The 27,527-nt window shown below is 41.6% G+C and overlaps 1 protein-coding gene across 1 annotated transcript in view; it reads left to right on the plus strand.

Annotated features, from left to right (window-relative positions):
• pard3ba (par-3 family cell polarity regulator beta a) overlaps positions 1-27,527 on the plus strand; it is a 205,305-nt gene that overhangs the window by 104,320 nt on the left and 73,458 nt on the right. The window contains exons 17-19 of the mRNA XM_087836160.1: positions 2,490-2,534; positions 20,662-20,877; positions 21,550-21,757. Coding sequence (XP_087692286.1) covers positions 2,490-2,534; positions 20,662-20,877; positions 21,550-21,757 — 469 coding nt within the window. The remainder of the gene's footprint in view (positions 1-2,489; positions 2,535-20,661; positions 20,878-21,549; positions 21,758-27,527) is intronic.

Here is a 27,527-nt window from a genome sequence, read left to right on the forward strand (position 1 = left end):
AAGAGCTGGCAGTGACACAGAAATTAAAGCAATGAAATAATTAGCAGGGTTTTTAATGGAAGACCGTATGCATAAATGAGAAAAGGTTAAAATCAAACAAGGCACACAGAATTTTTATCTATCAGAGGCAAAAACCAAAATGAAGCTCATGCAGGAGAGCCTTTAACCTGCATTTGTCCTAATTCACAGCAAAGGTTGACTCCTCTGCTTGTAAAACAGAGTCAGATTATATAGAAGTCTATGTGGAGATTACCCCAACTTTCATTAATGATCTCAGTAGACGCTTTCCTGATGTGTTAATAGTCTTAATTGCTGTTTTCAACTCTGATTTAATACAGCATGGTAGTGTTTTTGTAAATTCTGAACTTATTTAGAGACATAAATAACAATAATAGAGATGCACTGTCATTCTTAGAATTGGCGGCATATGCAAACAAAAAACCCACTTTTTGTAAAATGCTGTTTTATTTTTATAATAAAATTTTAAACCTTGCAATTGTCCTCAAGCTACAGTACGTCTTCCCTCCCTTAAACAATAAAGAAGTGCTGTGCTACTGGGAAGAAGTGCAAATCATTAACTGATGATGAGTTATTATCCACGCACCTTTACCTGACATATTTTACCTGACCAAGCAGATGCAGCTAGTTTATTGAATAAAATAAATGTCAGGCATGTTTATAATTTCACCAGATAACAGATCATCAACCTTTTTCTCCTTTTTTACTCATCTTCATAATTTTCCTCGTAACTGCTTTGATCCTTTGCTCATACCAAGGCTGCTAGCTTGCGGCTAGCCCTGGACAGTGTTAGCTTTAGCTGCTTTGTCTTTGTTAGCTTCTTTAAAATATCCATGTAAAGGTGGGTGAGGGTCATTTGAGCGTATGATTGGATTTGTTGTTACAAATGTTTTTGTAGTTGTCCCACACAGGTTACAGTTGTGCTCTTCCATGCTAATGGAAGGCTTAATGGTCAGTCACCGGTCCAGACTGAGATCGCTGAAAATCTGCTGATTGTGGATGATGATCGATTATTGATTGTCAAACTGTCTAAAGGTTGTCAGTCAGATCCATCGCTCACGTTATAAAAGCTGAGATGCTGAACTTCAGGCTGTAAAACCAGAGTCTATAAACCAATGAGTTATGTTGCATATGCTACGTCCATCATTTATATACAGCTTTTGGTTTCATCATGTCTCTCAAGTTCATTCTCTTTGTGAATCTTCTTTCCTCATTCATACATGTTTTCTTCTACACTGCTTGTTTACTTTCTCTGTTTATTTGTCCTACCATCTGCCCCTCGCACACTCTTTCCTGTAATTCCTGGTTTTGCGTTCTCTTTTTCCATCTCATACTCAATCCTTCATTTACTCTCTTTCAGTCACTTTTGTCCTTTGGCTCTGCTACTCCCTTTTACATTTTCCACTGACCTACTGCACTTTCTATATCCTCAAAGTATTATTCAGTGTCAGTGTACTTTACAAGAACTACCCTTACTTTGTATAGTAATGTTTCAGTAATAAAGTAACACGCTAAGTTAGCAGAGTTGGTGTTAAACGTGAGATTCTTACGTTTTTAGCCTTCCTCTGTGGCAGTAGAGACCAACTTGGCTGCTGGCCACGCAGACTTTTATCTTTCCGGCACAGTGAAAGGGAAGCTTTTCATTATCTCTCAGGGTCATGAGGCCTGGAATATTTTTTCCCGAAACTTTGAAAGTATTTAAGTTTTATTTTATCTGGCACATGTGGACAAGAAAGGTATTTTTGCTTCTTTGTCTTGGTAGCTACAGATGTCACTTTTTTTCACTTTCCGCTTTACTTTGACTGATTGTGTGTTTGTTTGTTTTTTCTTAAGTTTTTTTTACTATTATATTTTCCCGGCACACCCAGTCTCCGCGTCTGTCTTCCTCGCTCCCTGCTGTTCCCTCTCCTATGTTATCCCTTGCTCTCACTCTTGCTCCCCCCCTCACCCTCATCTGTCCGTTGGGAAAATTGACCTCATAAAAAATGAAAAGGATTATTTAAGAGAAATGGCAGGATAATGAAAACCTATTATTGTATCCCACGGTGCACCGGCTGCGGTGGCGACCGCCGGCCGACCGCAATCCTAGTTAGATTAGGTGTTGGTGGGCGGGGGCGGGGTGTTGGTGGGAGGTCTTCTTTGTCCCTTTATTATTTCTCATATTGTCTCATCTCTCTGTTCTCATTTTCTCTCACAATCACAATATCTCGCTTTCTTCTGGTTTTCTTATATTTCTGCCGCCTTTTCATTTCCTCCTTCAGTCTGTGTCATTTTGCCTCTCGCTTGTCCTCTTCCATCTTACGCCGGGAGTCATTTACAACATATGCCAGCACCAGTAGGCTCCAGTATAACCATTTATGAAGCAGCACGGGGCACTGGAATGACCTGCGCGCTGTTTTGTGTTGTACTAGATATTGCTTGCATAATGTGTGATATTTACTGTGTCCCTCTGGCTCTTTCTTTTTTCCTAGTGGCTGATGAAAGCAACGTGGGATCACTGGTCGGGCAGAACAACAGTGAGTGTTTGATATATTTTTCTTTGACCCACCAATCTGCCACGCTTCCCTTGTTGTGTCTTTTGGCTTAACGATTCAACAAGTCCACGCAGGAAAAAAATGAACCGTATGTGTGAAGATTCTTGTTATTCTCAAATATTCTTCTTTATTCTTTATTCCCTCCGCCTTCTTTTTTTTCTTTTTTTCCTCCCCTGGCTGACAGAGTTGAGTTGTGCAGCACTTAGCGTCTGAGCTCGTGCAGCTTTATTGCCGCCCAGGTCAGCAGGCCCGCAGTGTTCAATCCTCACCCAGCTGACAGCAGCCCCCACTCCATCACAATGAATTCTGCTCCAGTTATTTGTTCGCACTCAGTTCTGCTTTGTTTTATTTGAGAAGAGTCTGGTTAAATGTAAAAGAGAAGACGTTTTTTTTCTGCTTACAGACGACACGGCGCAGTGGTGGTTCAAAATGATGTATGTGAAGTAATCGGTGTTTGGTTTTCGTTTGTTTTGTTTTTCTGAGAAGGAGAAGAGGATATATAATGTAAGCTAAAACATCAACGAACTCAAAGTCCCTTTGTGTCCAACCTCCAATCATTTTCACTGTCCAAGCCTTTATTAGGAAGTCAAACAGTGGGTGTTTGATGGCCTGCAGTTTGGTGAACAGTCTCTCGTCTGTCAGCTCTTCATATAGAAAGAAGGACGTGGTCAATTCCAAATACTGGGGTTGCTAAACATGGAAGTTCAGGTGGTGTCTAGTAGGGCTGCTCGATTATGGCAAAAATGATAATCACGATTATTTTCACTGAAATTGAGATCTCGATTATGTGACGATATTTATTTAACAATAACAATGTATTGAATAATGACTTTAAAGATTGTCAAAAAATAATATAAAATAGTGTGCAAATACTGATAACAGTGCAAATGTTTGCAATATAAGAAATAAATGAAAAATGTAAACATCTATGTTTAGTGAACTTTGCAGTGTTGCTCTGTGGTGCAGCTACGACACTGTAGCAAAGTTTACACACTGTGTCTACTTGATCCACGTCTGACTCCACGAACACATAATGTTTCCACACCACTGAAGTTTTTTTTACCTCTCTTTTCAACCAACAGCAGTCACTCTCCTCTCCAAATAACATCTGCTTAGCTTTCCGAGCTTCCCTCGGGTCCTCTTAATCAGCGGTCCCCAACCCCCGGGCCTCGGACCGGTCCGTGAGTCGTTTGGTACCGGGCCGCGAGAGTTGAGGCTCAGGTGTGAAATGTATATTTTTCAGGGTTTTTATCGGTTTTCAACGTTATTTTGTTATCATTTTTATCGTTTACTCGGTTTTCCTGGGTCTTTTCCCGTGTGTTATGAATAAATTTTCTTTTTTTCGGTACCAGTACTAGTTTTATTTTGTTGTATTTATCCGCGACACCTTAAAGGCCGGTCCATGAAAATATTGTCGGGCATAAACCGGTCCGTGGCGCAAAAACGGTTGGAGACCGCTGCTCACACATGTTCGAAATGCAGAGAGGTGCGCTCGATTTGCCACACGGAGCAGCGCAAGAGTAAAGCACGAGGGAGGGGCTAATAATCGGCTCAGTCATTTTTAATGATCGTTGAAAGCCCAGATCGTAATCGAGATTAAAATTCGATTAATTGAGCAGCCCTAGTGTCGAGTCATGGGTGGGTAATCGGTATTGCCAGTGCATGTGGCATATTTGTCTTCTCACAATATCTTTTTGTTCTTCCAATATGAGAAAGCACCCTATAGAGGACAAATGATGTGTTACAATTGATCGTGGACTCATTTTTAGAAGAGAAATCAACAAATGTTTTGGTCTGTGCCATATTTGTGCAAATCATTGTAGCAGTTGCACTTGTAGGACTCAGCCATGTTTGTAGAGTGTCTGGTTGGAGGTGTAGCAGTTTATGCTGCAGAGTGGGAGGCCTCTTAAAACTGATTGCTCATTACATACCAGAGATCTTAGAGTAAAAAGAGACTCCTTTGGAGCTCTTTGACACTAAATGTGAAGTGTTGGTCGTAGTGAACTCCTTGTATCAGGTTTTATGTTCATCATAGATTCACCGTGGTGGTCTAGCCGGCTATAATGAGAGCTTCCTTTGTGATGGTGAAATTCCTGACTTTAGGCTCTACATGCCTTGCAGACTCATTGATCTCCTTTCTCAGGACTCCAGTTTCTAGAAGGCTTTTCTTTTGATAGTTTATGGTTTTTTATATTTCTGTCTGCAAAAACAACAGCTTGTGCTTTTGCAATACACTGATTGACATGCTCAATTGAATATAACGTGCAGATATAGATGTGGCACGGCAAGAGGAGAAAAATTAATATTTGAGATGCAATCAAAAGTTCATCCACACGTGATTTTAAAAACACTTTTTTGTAGTAGTTCAGATCTTTTCAGCAAACCTGTCTGATGGCTCGCGACATTACAGTAAAACTTGGCGCTGACGGTCTGACCCGGGAGGATAAATCCAGGGTGTCCAAATGCCGTCGATGTCAAAGAAAATGATGAGTTTGCGTCCGCTCATGCTTGTTACCTAAACATGGACACTGCTGTCTGCTCTCTGGCTTGTATCCTGAGATATTTGCTTTCTGTGCGAGTTTGAGGTCCGTGGTGAATTTGGTAAAGCAGGTGAGCCAGAACGTGTGAGGATCCAGAGCAGAGGCGACTGGAAATTGAAGCATGGATGACGACATCAGAGGTCTCCATTAGTGCGCCATTAAAGCACTACGTTAACACCCACAGCGTGAGCCTCGAGTGGTGTTTTATTTTGAACATGGAATTTTTTTACTTCCTGGGAGTCTGTGGCATTTTAACAATAATGAAAGGAAAGATTAGGTGCAGTATTACTGGAGCTTTTTAGTGGTAAATTTCTGCTTTGTTAGATCTAACAGCTTCAGCATTTCTTCTCAGTGGCCGACTGGCAGACCCTCTGTGGTTGATCTGCTCACAGTGTCGTGACTCCACCTCGGCTGCAGACGTCAGGATTTTAATTGTAGAGCTTAGCAGTGATTTGTATCTCATTTAGATTTAATGTCTTTAATATGACAGCAAGGCCCCGTATAAGAAAATCAGCATTTAAGTTATGATGTTGGGAGACATGTCTGGCCTCGTTGCTCCTTCTGTTCCTGCTCACACACACACCGATCTCTAAAATCCACCTGCAACAGCCAGCTAAGCCTGTTGCCTGGCAGAATACAAATGGCCCGAGCATCATTGCTGACCTCAAATCCCCCACACTCAGCATTCCCACAAGTGGCTTCACCTCCGCCCTCCTCTTCTTCTGTCTGATACCCACCCTACCCTGCCACCCTGTCCTCTCCTGCTCACATTTTCCAGGCATTTCTAAGCACACATGATAGATAAAGCGATCCATTTCTTCTCTGCTGCATTCCTTTCTTCTTGTGGTTTTTTTCTTCATCCCCCCTCCAGTTGACGTCTTAGCTAGTGCGTATTGACAGGGCTTTTGCGTGTTTTTCATTTTTGCTGATGCAGAGTATTTTGCCCAGCTTCCTGCTCCATATCCCAACCCACCCCTCCTTCCTAAATGGCCTCGCTGTTTCTTTATGAGCTTTGACATATTTCATTAGGCGGATGGTCTTAAGAGGCCTGCCTGGCTTCTTTAATCTGGCTAAAACCCTCTTTCTCTCTGGCTGAAGCTGCCGCGAGGTGCGTTTCACTCCTCTAACTCTTTCTTTCCTCTCTCTCCATCTTTCTCTCTGTCACTTACTCAAGCTGTCCCCTCTCTCTCTCTCTCTGTCTTGATTCTCCAGTCGTTCGAGTCTCAATCTTCAATAGAGCTTTAAGTCTCATTTCTTTCTTTTTTTTCCGCTTTCATCTTTGCAACCACTCGTCCTTTCCTACTTCTTCCCAATCGTCTTTTTCTCGCTCTTTGTCGCCAGACTCATCCCCATTTTTAGTCTGCTCTCAATCCCAAAACTTCATCTCCTTCTCTCTCTCTCTCTCTCCGCCTTTCTTTCCCTCTTTCTCTCTTCACGATCAATTTCATTCCCTTTCTCTCAACAGGCTGATCCTTTTTTTAGTAACTCGCCTTCTGTAATCTGTGGTTCTCCCTCTCCCGCTGTCTCTTTCCTCGCTCAGCTGCAGCAGTATCTGTTCCAGCTTCATGTGATTATGCTGAACATGCTCCAGCCTTGGAGTTTCCTCTACCGACTCAGACCCGGTCATCTCAGTGTGTTGTGTTTGCATGTACGTGCATGTGAACACCCCACCAAGACACTCCCAGCAGTGCTGGACAGATATCGCTCCATTCATCCCTTTATTTCTCTTCCTGAGTGTCTCCCTGGCAGCAGGCTACTTTACCCCTTACAACACACCTGGGATCTCATCCAGCCCAGCAGCACTGTACCTCCGCTCATTTTGTATGTTTTTCCTGCCTTTTCCAAGCTTCTCTAAGTGTGTATTGTTTTTGTTTTGCTTTAAACGATCACCTTGAAAACCCTCATTCAGACTCATTCGTTGTTGTTTGGATGTTTAGAGCTAAATGGCTAACAGCTAACCCTGCAGCAGTGCCACCAGTGAGATCACTCTGTGTGCATATTAGTCCCTGTTGTTTCTTTCCTGCACAATAAGGCATCAGAAAGCTAGCCAGCATCCTGCCAGCGCTGAAGCCTTTGCTTTCCCCCCTGACAGTATTTGTTTGGGCGCTTTTTTTCTGCTGTTTGTGCTCTTTCCTTCTTTTACTTGCTATATCATAAGGACTGTTTGTATGTGCTCCCGCAACTCTGCCTTTGGGAAAAAAACCCAAAACAAAACAAACTCCTCTTTCTTTAAACTTGACCACTATCCTCTTCAAGTTGGTCTTCGTCTTCTGCACCTCAGGCCTCAGTCCATTGATCCTATTTGATTTGGATGAATTCCTGAAAGGCCGGCACATCGGTGACCTGTGCTGGACGTTTTTTGGTGTAGTAAAAGGGCTACCTTTCAACTTTATTTTTGAAGACAAAAAGGTCGCCAGGAGGTAAATCTAGTCAGTAGGTCAGGCGCTTGTGTGGCCAAAAAAGGAAGGTTTAATGGTTTGTGCTGTCCTCACTTAAAGACTCCACTGGTTCAACTGAGCTGTTGCACAACCTTCAGCACTTCCACAGAGCGAGCTACAGATCGGAGCCACACTGGTAGCCTTCAGGTCTAATGTGTGTCTGGTGGCCATCAAGGGCGGGGGCACTGGTGGTTTGTTCCCCGGCTGGTGAGGCTGTCTATGCGGATATGGAATATCACGTGGACTAGCGTGAGAGTATATTCGGGCTCTGGAACCAGTCTCCTGGAGACAGGATGGACTCTGTTCCAGTCTGGAGTTTCCCTCTGTGAGAGGCGGCAGGCAGGGGTGGGTCTTTTGTATCTGCCTTATATGTTGGGGCTTTTCCCAGTGGACGAGCGGGTTGTTTCTCTGTGTCTTCCGGGAAAGGGTCCGAGCTCTCCAGAGTTGAACAAAGAGCTGACCTTGAGATTGATAATGGCTCAGTTTAAATCAGGTTTGGTTTATAGCAGCGGTGTGTTTATGTTTAATCTTGTGTCAGACTGTAAGAAACTGGCATTTAAATAGAACAATATACACAAGCCCCTCCCACCCCAACACCCATGCCTTTCCCTTGATTTATTGAAGCACTTTTTGTAGCAGTTTAGCTTAAAAGAAAAAGGCTAATAGGTACTTCCAGCTAGACTTAAATCATGGACACTGCGTTTTCTTGGTGAAGCCATTATGTCTCTTCACAACCAGGTGTGATCTGTAAAGCATAGAAAATATTATGTTTATTGCATCCCTGTTTTCTCTGGCTGCACAAAGGGGCAAACCTCCTGAAAAAAGAAGCCAGTGTTCAAGAGTCAAAAACAACAGTTCCTCTAAGCGCTAGTTAAGGCTTGCTTCCTTAGACGTTCATGTTAAAACATCCACGTTCACGAGATTAAAAAGCATATTTACAATGTGGTGGAAAATACTCTTTTGGCCTCTATGGATACTTTCCCCTTTAAAAATTAACTAAATAAAAGTGTTAGGGGCGTGGCCAAGTTGAGTGACGGGTGTCCCAACACAGGCAGCTAGAACCAGTTGGGATCTGCTAGACCTTTCTCCCACCCTTTAACTCCAATCTGTTGTGGCAGATGGCTGCCTGGTTCTGCCAGAGGTTTCCTCCTGATAAAAGGGAGTTCTTCCTTCCCACTCTCACCAAGTGTTTGCTCCTAAGGGGTCGTGTGGGTTTTCTCTGTATTACTTAGTCTATTTCCCTTACAATATAAAATATAATGTCATTTATAAATTAAAATGAATTGAAATGAAACCACTACTTGAAATCATAAAACTGGCACTTACACTATCTGTGTTATTTTGGTGCATTTGAAGCATTTTTAGTGGATTATTACAGCTTGCTGTCCCTGAGGTTTGTGCTTCAGTTTTTAAGGTCACTTCCTGGTACTAAACATCAACATGGGAGCAGCCAAAATGCTAACATTAACCTATGGGTGGAATCACAGTGGATATATCGATCTTTTACACCATTTAGGGCCCCGCTGGCTCCCAGTGCTGGAGTTCTGTTTGTTTGTGTGTGTGTGGGTTGACTGTGTTTTGGATCTGGGTCATAGACTTTACGTAGGTGTTTCATTGTTTTCAATTTAATGCCAAATTCAAGTTTTTCCACAATAATTTAAGATCTTTTTGTCTTGATGACGTGTACAACAAGCTCAGCGAGCTTTGTGAAAATGTAATAAAGTTTTCTGTGATTCTGAATGGTTGCAGGCTGTGATTGGTTGTCATTCGGCATATTTAATGTGTCTCAGCTAATTCACTCAGGACCATAGTGACTGTCTTGAAGTCTGACTCCTGCATTAAGGTTAAGTGAATAGTTTGGCTGTCTGTAAAGGTCTTTATAAATCTAGCATGCCGGGTGTGTATGTTTGTGTGCGTCTCAATGTATGCACCCTCTCAGTTCTGCCTCATTGCCTCAAGTATTTTAACTGGCTGCGCGTTTACAAATGGCACATGTCCCACTCCGCAGAGTTCTCTCCAGCCCTCATCCATACTCTGCCACCCCCGCTGCGTCGCAGTAATCCAGTAGAGGTAGGCAGTAATTATGAAATGGCCTTTTAAGTCCTCTCCAGTTATTAAAGCCATTCGTCTAGGTGGAGGCTAAATACAAACAGCCCATACGTCCCCTTTCCCTCATAAATCTAAACAACTAAACACAATTACTGCCAGAGCAATGTTTCCATCCAGCTTCATTTTCTGCCTCTGACATAGCTGAATGCATTCGGATAGTAATGGATGGATGCTTAATGATTGAACAGGTCTTTAATTGGAGTGAGTTTTGATAGGCCATACCATGAATTGGATTTTACTTTTACTGGCTGTACAGTCGTATGAAGTCATTTGGTAGGCAGTCAGGTTTGTCGGGCGATATGAAAATAGTTGCTGTGTCACAGTGCCATTCATTTTTAAAGGATGCAGCTGGGGATGTTTTGTATTTATCTTTCTGTCAACAAATCCCATGAAAAAAGTAGCGGGATCAGTTGATTCAAACATGTGGAAAGTTACTGATGTTTGAATAGTGTTCTGTTATGATTGTATGTAAGTCCTGGGTTTGGGGGCTAAATGTGACAGATAAAGGAAAGAAAAGAGAAAAGCTAACACACTGGTATCTACTCTTCAGACACAAGTGGCAACTTTCAGGGCTAACACAGAAGTGCTTAAACTGTAGTTCCTCGAATGGCCACTGGGGACTGCCTACAAAAGCGCAAAAATCCACAACACCGCAGCAGTAGTACATTTTTAACACAATTTCCTCACAGTTGTGTTTGTGATGGTGATTCTTTTTTTTTAAATTTATTATTCATGTAAGTGACAAATTATGTTTGCTATCAGGTTAATTGTACCATCAGACATCCCAAAAACTGATTTTTCCAGTATTTTATTTGTTGTTGCACAAGACACGTGCAAACTGCAAACAAGCTTGCTAGCCTTAGTTGAAAGTAGAGCTGGGAGATATGAGATTTTTTCATATCACAATATGCTTTTTTTCATTTCAGGCGATAACGATATATATCACGATATAAGCCAAATAACTATATTTGTAAGTAAAATGTGAAATAATCAGTAGCTTGTTTTGATTTAAATATTTATTTCCCATAATAAGTTCAACAGGGTAGATGTACTTAAGGAACATGAGACTTTTTCAGATAAATAAAGGCAAATATTGCAAACTACACAAAAGGCAGCCGCTAAAGCATTTAAGTTTCAAAATAGACCAAACAAAACAGACTACTAAATTGTCAATTCCACTTAGAAATGATTAATTCTAAAAATAAATCTTAGTTTGTTTTACAGAAGAACAGACAAAATTGACTAACTTTTGTCAATATCAAATAAACTGAGAACTAAAAGGAAATTCTCAATCTCTCCTTGTTGTATAGCTTAGCTTTTCAAACAGTTTTAACAGTTACTTTAGTCTGACAAAAGCCGAATGACGAATTAGCGCTTCCAGTCAGAGATTGAGCATGCACCGGTTTGTTGTATTTCCAGACTTGCTTTCGGCACAATTTACAGTGCGCGCTACTCTGTTTTTTGTCAGACTTGAAATAGCCGAAATACCGTCACACTACGGAACTTCCATGGCTCTTCCGTTCGACAATCTCTCCGGCATTGGAACCATCATCTGTTTTCTCTTCGGTAACCTTCGGTCACGCTCTTGGTTGATTTTTCTCTAGTCGGCACACTCATTTCCTCCATTACCCGGGCGGCACGGCGGCTGGCTGCTTCCCAAAACAAATACACATGTGCGGCTTGGCACTTGTGCTGTACCTAACAAGTCACCTGACGTGACGCTGCGGCTGTGATTGGTTCGGCTCTGCACTACTTAATTTGGATTGGCTGTTCTTTTTTTTTTTTTTAAGAGGACAAGAGCGGTGAGGTCTATCGCAATAGTTTAATTTTTCTATCGAGAAAAAGTTATTTTGCAATACATATCGTTATCGTTCTATCGCCCAGCTCTAGTTGAAAGCTTGGCACTCCAGTCTCATCTGAATTTGATTTTAACAAACAACAAAAGAAAAACCATGGCTGACCGGGCGATGTCATTTCCATCTTTTATATACAGTTTGTATTCATACCTCTAACATGTCATTGTGGTTTCACGCCAAAAAAGCTTTTAAAGCTCCACGTTCAGTATATTTAATCCAGTGTGAAGCACTTCTTTCATGAGAGACCTTTGTGTGTTACTTTGTGTAGTTTAAACAGCTTAAATCTAAAAACATTCACAGAGATGAGATCGTTAAATATCTGTGGTAATTTAAGAACTTGTTGAATTTAATTGCTTTTACTAAAACTGGAACTAATCTTTCTGTGTCTTGTGACCCTGTTTTTAATGCTTTTGTTGAATTCGATTCAAGAACCTTCACTGAACAGGGCGACATTGAGATCAGGCTTTGTTTTGCAGGTGTGTAGAGAGTATGTGTGACGGTGAGTGCCATGTGTTTTTATAGCAGAGTGCAGGTCAGGGCTTGTTTTACTGGTCTCCAGAACAACAGCTTCAGGTTTTATTGGCTGATCCTGAGATTGGATACTAGATTGAAAAGTGTGTGTGTGTGTGTGTGTGTGTGTGTGTGTGTGTGTGGCTGTGCCCTACATGTGTGTGTCTTGAAGCGTGTGTTCCCTGTACCCAATTTAAAGAACTACAGTATGGCCAGGAGCAGCAAGCCCCTTTCTTACTAAAGTGTCTCCTTGGCAACTCAGCATCACCCATCTCTCTCTCTCTCTAGTACACACACATGCAGACAGATACACATACACACACACACAGCCACTGCCACCCCCAGCTGTTTTGATGGAGGGGGCGCTTTCTTGTAACCGTGGCAACCTCTTTGCCAGTCTGCTACAAAGCTGCTTGCTGTAGAGCACATTGTAGTCCAGTTGATAGGTAAGTGTTAAGATTCTGGTGAGACGCTGTGGGGGGTGTTCAGAAGTGTTCCACTGATGTGTGTGTGTGTGTGTGTGTGTGTGTGTGTGTGTGTATGGAGTTACTAGAACAATACCTGCTTTAAGCCCCTTTCAGACATGCAGTAGTTTCCCTTAATCTGACCAGACTGGTTCAGGCATACAGTTGTAGTATTTATGCATAACTTTAAGCACATGATTCTGTGTATTAAAAAATATGATTATTCTAGAGAATAACTAAAGTGGAAATAACATGGTAAGATGCTGAGGGTTCCTGTCTCTTTTAATCTGGACCCAAACTACTCCAACACCTTTACACCTCTGTAAAAAGTCGTGACTTTGGGATATAAAGTTCGAGGCTACGTCTACACGTGCACAGGAATTTTTAAAAACTGAGATTTTGCATTTTCATTAAAAAAAAATAAAAATCCCATCCATACGTGCAGTTTTTAAAATAACATCTCCGTCCACATGTAAAAAGCAAACGCTGTCAGGGACATACCAAATTCAAACTGTGTTGAAATGTTAGCCAGTCAGAAGTCTAGAAGCCTGGGAGGGACAGAGTAAACAGGGTTTTGTGCCCTCACAAGTACTTTTGAAAAGTTTTGGCGTTTTTCTGGAAAGGCAGCTAATTTTGTGTTACTTTTCAAGTACCTTCATCATTTCAAATGTCAATAACTTAAGACAATATTTTGGACTTTGTCTCACTGGCTCTCTTGGCCAGAGTTTATTCAATAAAATAAGAAACTGAAAACTTTACATTAGTCTGAGTGATTCATAATTGGAAGTCACAGTGCTGTGAAATATGGCCGGTGTAGATTCACAACTCAGGAATGGACAAAATGCATACAGCATACTTACATTAAATTAAAAAATGTTTTTTAATTTATTCAAAACCGATGACAACGATGGCGTCGGGATTTGGGTTGTGAGAGCTTGTGTGTTTAATGCAGAAACCACGTTCGAAGTTCACTCTGACGCCTCTGTCTTTGTAAATGGAGGGACAGTAACTGCGTGTAAAAACTGCAGATAGTCAGATTAACAGCAACAGTATTTTGTCTGTATCCACCACTGTAGAAATCCATCTCATGTAAACAGTAAGGTCTTCTGTCTTCCTTCTCTCACCCCAAACAGTTGTGGCAGGGCGCCTCCCTGAGCCTGATTCTGCCAGAGGTTTCTTCCTGGTGAAAGGGAGTTTTTCCTTCCCACTGTTGCCAAAATGCTTGCTCATGTTTTTCTCTGTATGCATTATTGTAGGGTCTACCTTACAATAAAAAGCACCTTGAGGTGACTGTTGTTGTGATTTGGCGCTGTATAGATAAAAGGCACACACCTTTGAAGTTGCTTGACTAACTCTGTTTTCTTCATCCACGTGTAAATGCAAAAACTGAGTTTTCGAAAATCTTCACCCTGGCACGAGGTTTTAAAAATCTCCATTTTCAGTGATCCAAAACGCCGTTTACCAGTGGACGAATGGCCCAAACGCATAGAAAAAGCTATGTTTCAAAAATACCCGTGACCGTGCGGAACGTGCAGCTATGTCTTCCCCATTTTAATTTTAACACCTCTCCCATACACACAGAGCATACAAGACACTGTTTGTGTGCCTTTTGCTAAAGGAGACACTTTTCCTACATGCTGAGTTTTACTCATTAACATTGTGTCACAAAAATGTTACTAAAATAGAACTTTTTGGGAAGTAATGTCTGTAAAGTCGTTGTTATTTCTCTTTCTGAGTTTATTACATACCTGCAGCCTCAGACATCACAAGAATCCAGCAGTAAGCCTTTCAAAAGCCAGGAAGTTGCCACAACACAGTAACTTCGTTAATTAACACAAATTACCTTAGATTATTCTAGACAATGCAACACATGTGATCAGCATATAATTGTAGATGAGTTGTCATAAAGTCGAGCAGCATCAGTGAGCTTTTGTACAAATCTCCATACATGCATTCCCACAACCACATATAGGATATGGTTTCTCTAATATACATATTTGTCACAATATAGCTGCTGATATGTAGCAAATACTTAAGTCAAATTGCACAAATAATGCATGATGTCATCCTGGAGCTGTGGCTTGTTCTGCCTGAATAAAGCAGAAAAGAACATTAAAATGAAAGTAACTTTCTGTCTCAATTACAGATAGTTGTTACTTTATCACTCTGATGAAGCCAGCAGTCAACATCCACTATAATGATTTGGTGTTAGTCCTAAGATAGAGTGGATTTTATAATACAGTACAGTGAAAAAGATGCCTTTCATTTCTTTATACTAATTTCTAACGAATTGGCTGCTTTTTCACTCATGTTCATTCCAGTCCTTGTACCTGGCCATTTTTAGAAGATTTTTTTTTTTCTTTTTAAGCCACTAAACACTGGCCTAACCAGTGTTGTGTCTATACATAACAGACAACAGAGCAAACAACACATTTTAAATTGTATGTTGAGACATTTTGTTACTAGCAGCCTGTTGCGAAACGACAAAATATGGTCCCATTTCTTTAATCTACAAAAGGTAACACTGTTAGAACGGCAAAAAAATAGTATTTTTGAACCAATAAGGCAATTCCTGGATGGCTATTAACTAAAGAGCTGACACATCTTGAATGGTGTGCAATGTGTTATTAAAAAATTTGAGGAAACTAGACAAAAGGAGGACAAAAGAAGTGGCACGCCTTAAAAATGATCTATAGCAGATAAACAGGATCTGAAAGCCATGGAGGGATGATAAATTTGATATTTTTGGTTCAACTTGTTGTCAGGACAGAGGTACAACAGTGAGTGTCTACAGCCTGTAAAACACAGTGGAGGCTGTGTCCTGGTTTCAGCCAGTGGTGCTGGAGATCTTGTGCCATCAGATTTTGATCCACCATGTAGTACCATCTGGAAGCCATCAGATTGGTACCATCTTCATTTTCATCATGACACTGATCCTAAACACACCCGGACATCGAAATTATTGAAGCAGTGAGAGATCATCTTGACAGAGAACAGAACAAAAGGCAGAAACATCTAAAGAAAAGCTTTGAATGTCCTTACTTTAAGAAATGAGAAGAAAGCTGCCTCACAGAGTTCAGACTGTGATGAAGAATAAAGGTGGTCACACCAAGTATTGACTTTAAAGCTTGTTAGAACTGTACAAACTCATTTCAACGTGTGTTTGCACACAATTCATTAAATCACTGCACTTATTTCCCATTTTCCTAACAAAAAATAAAGAAATGAGGGGTTTGGCACAGTGCTGTAGGTAAGACAGAGCGACAAGGCTCCAGCATTGTGTGTGGAATATTCACTGCACAGCCTGTAATTTAGAAATTTTCGAGTTCATTTATTCTTGTGTTCATTGAGCGAATAATTAAGAGTTTTGTGCCGACCACCTTTATTCCGAACTGATAGATTTTACCCAACTCTGTGGAAAAGCTACAATTAACATTTTGTATTTATTCGTACACAACAAAAAACTCCAAAAACCTACCTTTACTGATAACGATTTCACCTCCATGACATCAAATTTCTGAACAAACTGTATCAATATGTAATGATGGTTGCAGGTGTGTCACGCTCACTTTTAAAATACCTTTTTTTTAAAGTACAAAGCTGCGTCATGGAGCAGTGTTAGTCCTTTCAGGGCCTGTCAGCACAGCGGGACCCCGAGGCTACGTTCCAGGCAAAGTCTTCACTGCTCTCTGTTCAATACAGACACAACAGCAGTCAGCCTCTGCAGAGTCACAATATACACATCGCATTTGGATGCGTGCGGGTTAGAAATGCGCCCAGGTGGATATTTGCATGCATGTGTTGGTGTGTAAGCACCTACAGCTTGCGTGCAGGCGTGGGCTTTATGAGTGGATATTGTTTGTGGACACTTTGGAGTGTTTATGCGTTTAGGGGGGAATGCAAGCACTATTACGCAGAGGTAATTGGCAGGTTCTTTGTTTCAGCTCCCGTTTTTGTTTAGTTTTTTCTTCTTTAAGGATGTTCTCGTACCGCATTTCAAAGGAGTCACTCGTTAATCCCGAGATGAATAAGTAATGTTTACAGCAAACATTGTTGCCACCGTAAATGACTGTTTAAAGGCTTCTTTTATAACAGTGTAATTGACATTCTTCCCCTGAAAAACATCCTGGATAATTTAATCACACTGTAGATTAGGTTTATGTTATGGTCATCAGTTTTAATGATATCGGCTTTGTTTTTCAGAAATTAGACACATTTTTTTCAGCTGTTAGTTTTGTGGTTCATTTGACTGCGGTAGGCAGGAATCGTCACACATTAAATGTCAGAAACCCAACGCGAAATCATTCAAACAAACAAGAAAACTTGCTGACACGTCCTCTGAACCTCAAGGACGTGCGAATCACCAGTGCCGCAGAGTGATGGGAATCGTGCGAGAGGTTCAAATTGATTCAAATGTCCTCCAGCAACAACAGCAACAGCTCGTGTTTGATTGTTGAAAGCAAAAGCACACCGTTGTTTTGTTTTTTGGGCTTTTTCTTCTTATCCAGTCAACTAAGTAAAGGATACGGGCTGAAATAAAAGGGAAGTGGATTGTTGTAGGCAGCGAGTTCCCAGTTCCCGCTGATCAAAGTTAAATGACTTGAATAAGAAAAGCAGCGCACACACGTTTCTGGGAAAATTAGCTGCTTTGCTCACAGGCATTGGGAGGAACGACGCAAACTTTGTTGAGGCAAATTACGAAGGCCGTCGGGTTGCTTCTGGAGATGGCGGCCAGAGATTCAGACCACTTTGTTCCAAAACTGTTTAAAGTCCTTTTTTTAAGATTTGGTTCTGTAATTGGATGTTTTCTATTGAAGTGCAAGTTGTAAATTGCCCCCTTTTTTTCTTTTTTACTGTTTTTTTTAACTTGAGTTTGTTTCTGAATAATCTTATGATGATTACTCATCCTCTGCACTGATGATCCCACTCAGGCTTTTGCTTCGCCCTCATTAAACATCATCTCTGCCGAGAAAGTTCATCGTGAAGAAAAACCAGAAGTTTGCTGCTCGCTGACAAAGCGAGCGAAAAGCGATGCCAAGCGAAGACGTGACATTACCTCTTGATCTAGGGCGGAGGGGTGCTGCAGCTGTGAAGGGCATTGACTGTCATCCTGGCCCTTTTTTTTTTTTTTTCTTTTCCTCCTTTTTTTTTGGCCGTTAGGCTGTTTGTCAAATGTGTGCACCAGCTTGAATCAGTGGCAATCAGGCTGACATGATGCGAACGGATCCGTGAGAGCATCTGCTGGCACAGCGGGCAGCGATATGTGATAAACGCTGATTTCACCCTCCATTGGATCGAGCTGGCGATGATAGCCACCTCTCCCCCGCTCATCCATCCTATTAAACCCTCATTATTCATTTACCTCCAGCCTCAACAGCCTGACATGCATGGAATGAGTGCAACTCGCAGCCCCACGCATGCACACAAAAAAAAGAAATTGTGCTCATTTCATCTGTGGTGGTCAAGGACACGCTCGCCGCTATCTCACGTAGTCAGTATCATGACTTTCTTCTTCTTCTTCTTCTTTTATTTAAGGGTTGGAACAAAATTCTCTCATTTAGTGGTAAATACACACCCGCCCACGCGCTCAGACACACACAGTTTCCCTGCATAGTGCGGCAGTGCACTGGCAAGGAGCTTAATTCTATCAAGCTGCAAGCTGGACAGCCGTAATTACATTTGTGACACAAATCCTGCCTCTCAAATTGAGCGTTTTATTCCTGAGCGCCCCCCCTACCCCCCACCTCTCTATTTATAACCCCTTATTCCCCTTATTCCCCATAAATCCCACTTCCTCTCAGAAAGTCAATTTAGGACTTAAAAGGCAGCAACGCTCTGCTTACTTTTTTCCTCCTCCTTCGACTCCATTGCCGCTTCAGTTTCACTCCCAACAACCCCCCCGCCCTCCCACCCCCCTCCCGCTCTGCTTGGAAGCTTTGAAGCCTCTGAAATGACAAAAAATACGTCTTAAGCAGTGAGTGCCATGATGCGAGAAAGTCATCCCTACAGAAGAGTTTCAGAAAGTGAAAACGCTGCTTGCAACCTGCCTGTAACTTCTTTGAAGAGTCACTGTTCTATTGTGATACATCACCTGGGTGGGTTAGTTGCTTTTAAGGGGTTGGAAGCAGGCGTCTTTTCAGCCGTCTTCTCGGTCATCTGTCCCGCAGTTTCCTGCCACAGCCTGAATGTCACAAGCATCTTTGACTTTATTCTCAGTGACATTTACTCTTTTCTTCTTTTCCTTACAGCTCTGTTTCCTTAAATCTTCAGCATTTCCCCGCTACCTCCTCCTCCTCCTCCTCCCCCGCCTGCTCTCCGATCCCCTTGCTGAATCAGCTGTGGCCTTCATTGCACTCCTGCTCCTCCATCTAGCCCTTTCTTCCTCTCGAGTTGGAGGCCATACCCCGAGTACAGTATGATGGCAGTTCATTTATTCCCTCCTGTCTCTTGCTTATGCATGAGCCTGTCAGTTCCCATAGTACCGCTCCTCACCTGCGCCTGTACCGTTTCACCTCATTCATCGTTTCTTCTCCCCTTCTTTTATGTCGCTCATACGGGACTCCGACTTTCTCCCCGTTTCTGTCAAGCCTGTTTTTCACGCTCTCCTCTCCTCTTCCTTTACCTTTCACTCTACATTTCATATACAAGACTTCATATTTCTCTCTTTAACCGTTTCATTCCAAAGAGCTCTTATACGTCAACAGAAAAATGTGTGAGAGCTGATACTGATTGATCCACGTGTATATGTGAGACTTTTACATTTTCAGGCCTTGAGCTAGGCATAGTTCCTAGACGAGTTTATGCATGTGTATGTACGCTTATGCATAATAATGTGAGAAAGTTTTAGGAGGATGATCTTTAAGGTGATGCAATTTGGACTTTAAAATGTTTGTAAGAGCAGGATTTTTTTTCCTTCCATAAATAATGCCATGAATTTAAATTTTAGTCCACATTTTCCATCTTTCATTTGATGTATTCGGGCTTTTATTCTATCAGTCGCCATTGCTGCCGTGTCATTCCTTCAATCAATCTGTTTTCCCAACTAATTTTCTTATTTAGTCGCGCTGGGCTGGAGTCTATCCCAGCTGACATTGAGTAGGAGGCAGGGTACACCCTGCACAGTCAATCTATTATATATTCCTCATTTTTATGCTATAAATTAAGACTTTTATTCCAGCTATTAAAATTTAATTCCGCAAATTACCATTCCTAGCATTCTTTCGATCCATCCATTTTTCTTAAACGCTTATTCAGTTTATACTTGTGGAGGGTTAGAGCCTATCCCAGCTGACATTTCATAAATGATGAATTTTATTTCGAGTAGATTCAGACTCTATGGCTTTTCATGAAAAATATTATTTCTTTCTATGTATTGTTAGTTTAAGTCTATACATTCTGAGTTTCATTACATATTTCCCAACTTTCATGCCATACAATGAAGTTTTATTATGTGTTAGTTGATTTGAATGTTCTCCAGGATTTACATTTAGTCTCTGATATACATAAAAAGCCTAAAGCATACCCCAAAAAGGCATTTTTCTGGAAGTAAGTGTTAAGTAATGTTAAGTAGTGAGTAGTTACTGTGCTGTATATGGAGGAACCATAAGGTTACTGTGGTTGTTAGTTCAATAATCAGGGATTTTAGTATAATAATAGCAAACTGAGCTTGATTATGTTTCCTGGTGATTCATAGATAATGAGCTAATTAAGTGTCAACTCTTACAAAAGACCCATTTCTGTATTACCTAAATTATAACTCTGCCTGTAGAAGCAACAACACTAATGGATAAATTACCGTCTAAATCCTGGAATTTGCAGTCCCAGCCCCCGCACCAATTCTTACATAAACTGAAGTCAAATTAAATTGTAGCCAGCTCTGAGAGTTTAAAAAGTTTAATGCAGATGCTCTTTAAATAAGGAAATATTATTTGAGGAGATGGGTTCAAGTTTAATGTTTTGCAAGCGGTGGGTTAGCTTATCCTAAAAGCTTGATCTCAATAAAGTCTTTGTGCCAATTTAGCTGTGGCTGCGTCTCTAAATTTAAGCAAAACTCCATCCTGCATCCATCAGCCAGGCTTCTTTTATACTCTTCATTGGATTTCCTCCTCTGTTTTATGTGCTGGAATAGTGGAAAATGGTGAAGTTAGCTTTGGGATGAATTAGTCACGGCGGAGTGTCTTTCTGTCTCGCAGAGCCTTCAGATGGGGGAGCACTCGGCCCCACCCTGGGCCTCATGAAGTCCAGCTCCCTGGAGAGCCTGCAGACGGCCATGTCTGAGGCGAAGCAGAGTCACATCCAAGACCACGTGCCCTTTCATCGCCCACGGCCGCACATGGTCCGGGGGCGGGGATGCAACCAGAGTTTTCGCATCGCCATTGACAAGTCGTATGACGGACCTTCTGAAGACGGTAAGAGCCCAGGAGAAAAGCAGACATGTTGAACTGCTACTACCAAATTTTTTTCGAAAAACAAGAAGCAGACACAACAAAACTTTCCACTGTAAGGAATGTTCCCTTTTAATGCACGACTGGGATTCCTTCCTAGACACTGTACCCATTTAAATGTGAGGCTACGCTGCCAGTGCACATCCTTTAAGCTTTATAACACACTGGCACTCAAAAAAGAGCCAGAGGCCTGCCAAGGTACAGTGCTTAGCCTAAGTACCTTAATGAAATGCTACATGTTTTTATCCACTCAGCAATTTGGAAAGAACAACTTTATGTCTTACAGCAGCATATTTTTAATGCTCTAAATTGTGACCACACATACGTGTGGGATGAGGGATGTGTGCGATTAACATATGAGGAAATTAAATCCTGGAGTGTGGACAAAAGTTAAGATTTGAGGGTTTTTTAGGCACACAGTGAACGCTGCAAAAGATAAAACTAAAAAAAAAACCAAAAAACCCTCAAATCTGTGTTCCTGGTATCTTGCTACACCTGAGGGGCTTGCATAAGAACAAAGGCTGCCTGTAATGCTCGGAGCTATATCTATGAGTACATATTCCATTGTTGTCTGCATCTACTCTGACCTCTGCCCTCCAACCTATCCTATCCGTGGGAATTGTTTTCCCTCATCAGACGACGACATGTCAGAGCACAGCTCCGGCCACGAAACGCCCGCCAGCAGCTCGTCTCGCCAGGATCTGGATGCAGACGATGGAAAGAAGAAGAAGAAGAAGGATGAAAGGAAGAAGAAGGAGAAGAAGACCAAAGGGAGGAAGAAGTCACTGGATTCTGTGGAGGACACAGAGAAAAAGACCAAAAAGAAAGGATTTGGAATCTTAAGGTAAGGAGATCTTCAGGTCCTAATACTTAACATCCCGAATTGATGTTTAACTAGTTTGTAACTTGTTGGCTTCCCCAGTTGAAAGCTCCCGTCATCAACAAAATGACTTGACATGGACTTTCTGACAAATAGAACCTAATGAAGATGTAAACATTAGTTAAATATGTACGTGAGCCCTGTTGCTGGTCGCTGGCTGACTGCAGATGGATTGAATAGCACTCACAAATTAACTTCTTTCCACTTGAGGCAATAGCTGACACTTCTAAACGAAACATTTTGTATTTCCGCAATTACAGTTCCAGAGTCAAATAAGGTGCTGACATTAGCTTTATCTCTTCATGCGTGTCCTGGCAGGAGTGAAGCATGTTAATTGGCACGGTGGTAATAAGTGTCCTATAAACGACTGATGGGAACATTAATGGATCCTAGAAGCACAAACCGAGCCGGTGTAATATGCTTTTATTCTGGTTTTCCAAGTTTAATTACATTTCTAAGTAATTAAACAGAGACATATTAATTTCTCATTTTTATTTTATTAACCTATTGCAATCAAATTGGGGAATGTGCTGCCTTTTGTATATACACTGTTCAAAAAATTAAAGGAACACTTTGAAAACATATCAGATCTCAATGAAACGAAGTCATGCTGGGTATCTGCACTGATGGATTGGGTAATGTGTCAGGAATGAAAGGATGCCACATTGTTTGATGGCAATGAAAACTATCAAACTACAGAGGGCTGAATTCAAAGACACGGCAAAACTCAAAGTGAAAAGATGATGCAGCAGACTAAGTTTCATTGCAATTTCTTTGCAGCAACTCAAAATGGTGCTCAGTAGTTTGTATGGCCTCCGCGTGCTTGTATGCGTGCCTGACAAGAGGCATGGTCCTAATGACACGGCAGATAGTGTACTGGGGGATCTCAGAGCTCCTGGACAGTCTGAGGTAGACTTGAGGTACTTGGAAAGCACTTAGAAAAATGTGCTGGTGTGAATGGGTGAATGCACAAGTTGTGTAAAGCGCTTTAAGTGCTCAGAAGAGTAGAAAAGCGCTATATAAGAACCAGACCATTTACCAGTTACCATTTAAGGTATGGTAAATATGTATTTGTATAGTGCTTTTCTAGTCCCTAAGGACCCCAAAGCGCTTTACACTATACACAATCATCCACCCATTCACACACACATTCACACACTGGTGATGGCAAGCTACAGCCACAGCCACCCTGGGGCTGCCGGACACTGGCACAACCGGGCCCTCTGACCACCACCAGTAGGCAACGGGTGAAGTGTCTTGCCCAAGGACACAACGACCGAGACTGTCGGAGCCGGGGCTCGAACCGGCAACCTTCCGATTACAAGACGAACGCCCAACTCTTGAGCCACGATGGTGTCGGATGGACACAAACATGTCCCAGAGATGTTCAGTTGACGTCTATACAGGTCTGTATCTCCCCAGACCATCACTGACACACCACCAAACAGGTTATTCTTACGGGCAGCTTTCACGTCTGTCACATGTGTTCAGGGTGAACCAGCACTCATCTGTGAAAAGCAGTCAGTCAGTGACCTTCCTATTCTGGTATTCTATGGAAAACACGGTGCTGGACAGCGAGCAAAGGGACCACTAGAGAACGTCAGGCTCTCAGGCCACTCTCATGAAGTCTGTTTCTGATTGTTTGGTCAGAAAAATTCACACAAGCATCCTGCTGGAGGTCATTTTGTAGCTCTGGCAGTGCTCGTCCTGTTCCTCCGTGCAAAAAGAAGCAGATACTAGTCCTGCTGATGGGCCTTTTACGGCCCTTTCCAGCGCTTACAGACTGTGCTGGGAGACAGAGCAAACCTTCTGACAATGGCACATATTGATGTGCCATGCTGGAGGAGTTGGACTATCTGTGCAACCTCTGTAGGGTCCTATGCATATGCTATATGCTTCTATGCTATAATAATAGTATTATCATTACAGCTTTAGCTGAAATAAAGCCATTTAAAAGGCTTTGCTTAGATTTTTTTAAATCAGATATTTTCTAATTTAAAAGAAAATTAACAGCTAGAACAAACCAGATAACGACTCCTAAAGCTCAAGCTATAGCATCGTCTGAAAGCATCATTACTTATATTGTTCTCTTTAAATTGAGCTGATTTTCATCTGTATTATTTTCTACTAGTCTTTTATTTTTAGGTTTGCCTGCTGGTTAAAACCAGATGTGCATTTTGTAGCTGTGAGGGAAACAGACATCAGGTGCATCCCTCCTGTAAACAGAAGAATCGATGGACAGAAGCAGCACTATGTCCTACTTTTCTTGGTTAAGTTTCAACAAATTACCTCTGCGAGCACAGCAGGATTACGGGATCTTGGATATTGGATGTGAACACAACCTTCTCAGTAATGGAGGGTATCCATTATTTCTCAATCCAAGCAAAGTCGCACAGTAGCGACCCAAACCGCTCGTCACCCCCCTTATCAACATGTCCCCATCGTGATTTGCGGTGGTCCAATCCCACCAGCTGCAATCCTTATCTATTGGCAGTGACACGGTGTGGTCAGTGTATCACTACACTTCCAACACTTGAGATTCAATTAGGCTGTGACGAGAGATAGCGCGAGCTGAGCGTTGGCCTACAGATGGCAGATAAGAATCCAATCGGCCACAGTGTCAAGGGCAGTAATGGAGGAGATGTTCACACGTTGAGCCCGGTAGGGGAGAGTCGAGCCGGGGCTGGGAAGGGCAAGATGAAGGACACACTTGGAGGAGGTACATGCAAGAGCACATGTCAGCTTGTAGTTGAGTGTAAAGCTGAAATCCACTTCGCCTAGAGCTGGATTTACCCAGGAAAGACCGTTTTGTTACCTATTCTGCGCCACACACATTGTGTTTATATGAAGCTCTACACATGTGCTGCACAAGGACTCCTCGTTTTTCTGTTTGTACTTCTGCATTTGGATCCTCGCTTCTCTCTTCCTGCCTTGTGTATACTCTCCTTGTCTCTTTGCCTTTACTTGCCAATTTCCACTCTGATTATGAATGGCTTATTTTTATTTCTCACAGTTCAAGTTCAGGTGTATCAGTAAAATGCATCTGTCATTGGGCTCACACATCTCACTATATCCACGCTCTTTTTTCCCCCTCTTAATTTAACACAGTAGTCAGAAACAATCAAAACCAGCCTGCTGCTCGTCTCTTGCACAGACTTGGACTCCTCTTCTACCTCAACAATAGCCTGACTATTGTAAAAGCTTCCAGATTGTCGCGCCGCACACTCGCCCCTCTCTCTCGCGCTCTCCCTGGCCTTTATCCGTCCAGCTTGATTGTTATTGAACTTGAAATATGACTTAATTAGCTGGAGTATTGCACTGTTCAATCTGATTGCAGCTCTCAAATGTTATTTTACTCCAATGGCAGCATTAGGAAAAGGGCAAATTATAAACATATGACCTCAATTTACCTCGGCAATGAAAGTGTGCACAACAACAGCTAGCACGACAAATGCTGGAAGCCGGCCCCGTCCTTCCAGTGGCCGTAAATATTTAATTTAGCTGCTGCATTGTTTGAAGAGCAAGTTGTTTTTGGCATTGGGTAGCAAACAGCTGGATATACGGTGACCTCTGGAAATCACATATTTGTTGTGGGAACATTTATTTTTTCTGAATTCATACATGATCCTCATTGTATTGTTTCATGGCCTTGCGTTTAAAAGCCTAGATGTTGTTATTTTACATGAGTGCAGCAGTTTGCCTTAAGAAACGTGTTTGTTTAAGGTAAAAAAAAATGTAATTACATCATTTGATAAAACTGTAAATATCCTTTTGGAAAAATCCATGTAGTGTTTATTGAATCTAAATGCACACGATGGTAAATCGGTCAGCCAAGCAGCAGCCTTTCCTGTTTAACCCATTAACACCTAGTGTATGATATTTGATACATACAGTTTTTGTGTGTTTTTGAGACGTCGACATCATCAGTGTGGTTTATTTTTCCACCATGAAGAACCAAAATAAGATGCACAATCAATTTTTAGCAGTAGATTAGATGAGATGCCAGATGTAGCAAATATGATACCAATTAAAACTAAAATATTCAAATTAATATTGTTTTGTTTTATTTGTTTAATTTGTCAAAAAGTTAAATAAACACTCCATTTTCCAAAAAATAGAATTTTATTTAGAGTTTCAGGTTTTAAAGAGGGCTTAAAATTCGTTTTTGTAAGAATTGTTTCCTAGAGATGCTTTCAATGTAACATTTGATGCATTGGATTTCTTCAGCACATTAATCGAGTCACTGAGCGCGACACAGTGGGAATGCTCCTTAACTCACCACATAATACTATCACGATATGTTACCCACGATAACGCGTGATATCAAAATTAGTGTAACTTAGGATAGAAATGCACCTAAAAAACTGTAATTATGGATTCATTCACGTCATTGTGCTTTGAGTGTGTGTGTGTGTGTGTGTGTGTGTGTGTGTGTATTATTATTCAAATTTAATAGTCCAGTTATTCAATTAAGTAGGTGCTGATTTATTTCCCTCCTCTGTTTGCCAATCCCCCTGTGAATTTCTCCTTTTTCCCCCCTAAAGGTTCATTAATTTCCATTCATTTTACTGTAGACTCATTCATTTGATAAGCACCACCGTAGGGAGTTGTAAAATAGTGACTCCGTTAAGTCAGATTGGCACGTGCATGTATATATTTCCACCAATTGCTGCGGAGCACATATTTTGTACCATTATTTGACAAAAAAATAGTCACAATTTAGCATACGGTGGTCACAATATCCAATTTTTCCTTTATAGCTGTCATGGTAAGAGAAATTCAAGGTATTATTGTGATATTTAGAGTAAATCTGGGGGGAAAATACCAATTATGCTATTGGTTAATTCAATTTCTAACTTTATTCTTATACACTTATTGCATATTAGAAGTGCACGGCCCATGCAAGGTCTCTAACTGTGCAATAGCATACAAACAGAACAGTTACGCAGGTATTTTAGTAATTATTTGAGCATTATAGTTGCCACAGCAACAACAAAGTTTTTTTTGTGCCCGCTCTACAAGCCGGTTGTGATTTGATTTGAATCTCAGGGACTGCTGTGAAATCGACTTTGTAATGACATTGCTTCCTGATTTCTATTTCACTGTCAAATAGTCCAGACTGATTTGGACGTTTGCCAGGTTTTTTGATGGGTGGGGGGGTTAAAACAGAACTCCCATCGAATTAAACAAAATGCCAAAAAAGACACACCGTCTTAAGGTTAAAGATGGAAGAGTGCGTTCTGCTTCCTGTATGTGTCCCTCCTGTTCTGGGCTCAGATGCGGTTTCTCCTCTTTTTCATCACCGTGCTCACAAAGCCCCATTCGCTTCTTGTCTCCCTGATTGCTAAATAAGCCAAGACAAATGGCAGTGCCCTTCAGACCTTCCTCAGTAGCGCTTGACTGCTTGTCTTGTCTGTATTCAGCAGACGGCACTGAAGTCTTTGCCCAGGACGTAGCCTCGGGGGCCGTGCTGCTGACAGACCGCGGAAAGACTAACACTAGGCTGCTCTTATGTTTTCTCTCAACGTCGCCGCCATATCTGCAGAACAAGACAGGTTAGCCTGGTCAGGAGTTTCAGATGTCCTTATCAGAAAAAGGATATTTATCTTCCACTTTTGGACTGTGATAAAACCTTTGCCTACAATATTATTTTATCTCAAAGTAAAAGCTAGAGCTCCCTCCTCACCATTCCCCAAAGTGATATTTTTACAAGTTTCTCAGCCTTGGAAAGTTG

This window comes from Neolamprologus brichardi, chromosome 23, assembly GCF_056152115.1.
Source record: "Neolamprologus brichardi isolate AB-2024 chromosome 23, ASM5615211v1, whole genome shotgun sequence".
NCBI classification, from domain to species: domain Eukaryota; kingdom Metazoa; phylum Chordata; class Actinopteri; order Cichliformes; family Cichlidae; genus Neolamprologus; species Neolamprologus brichardi.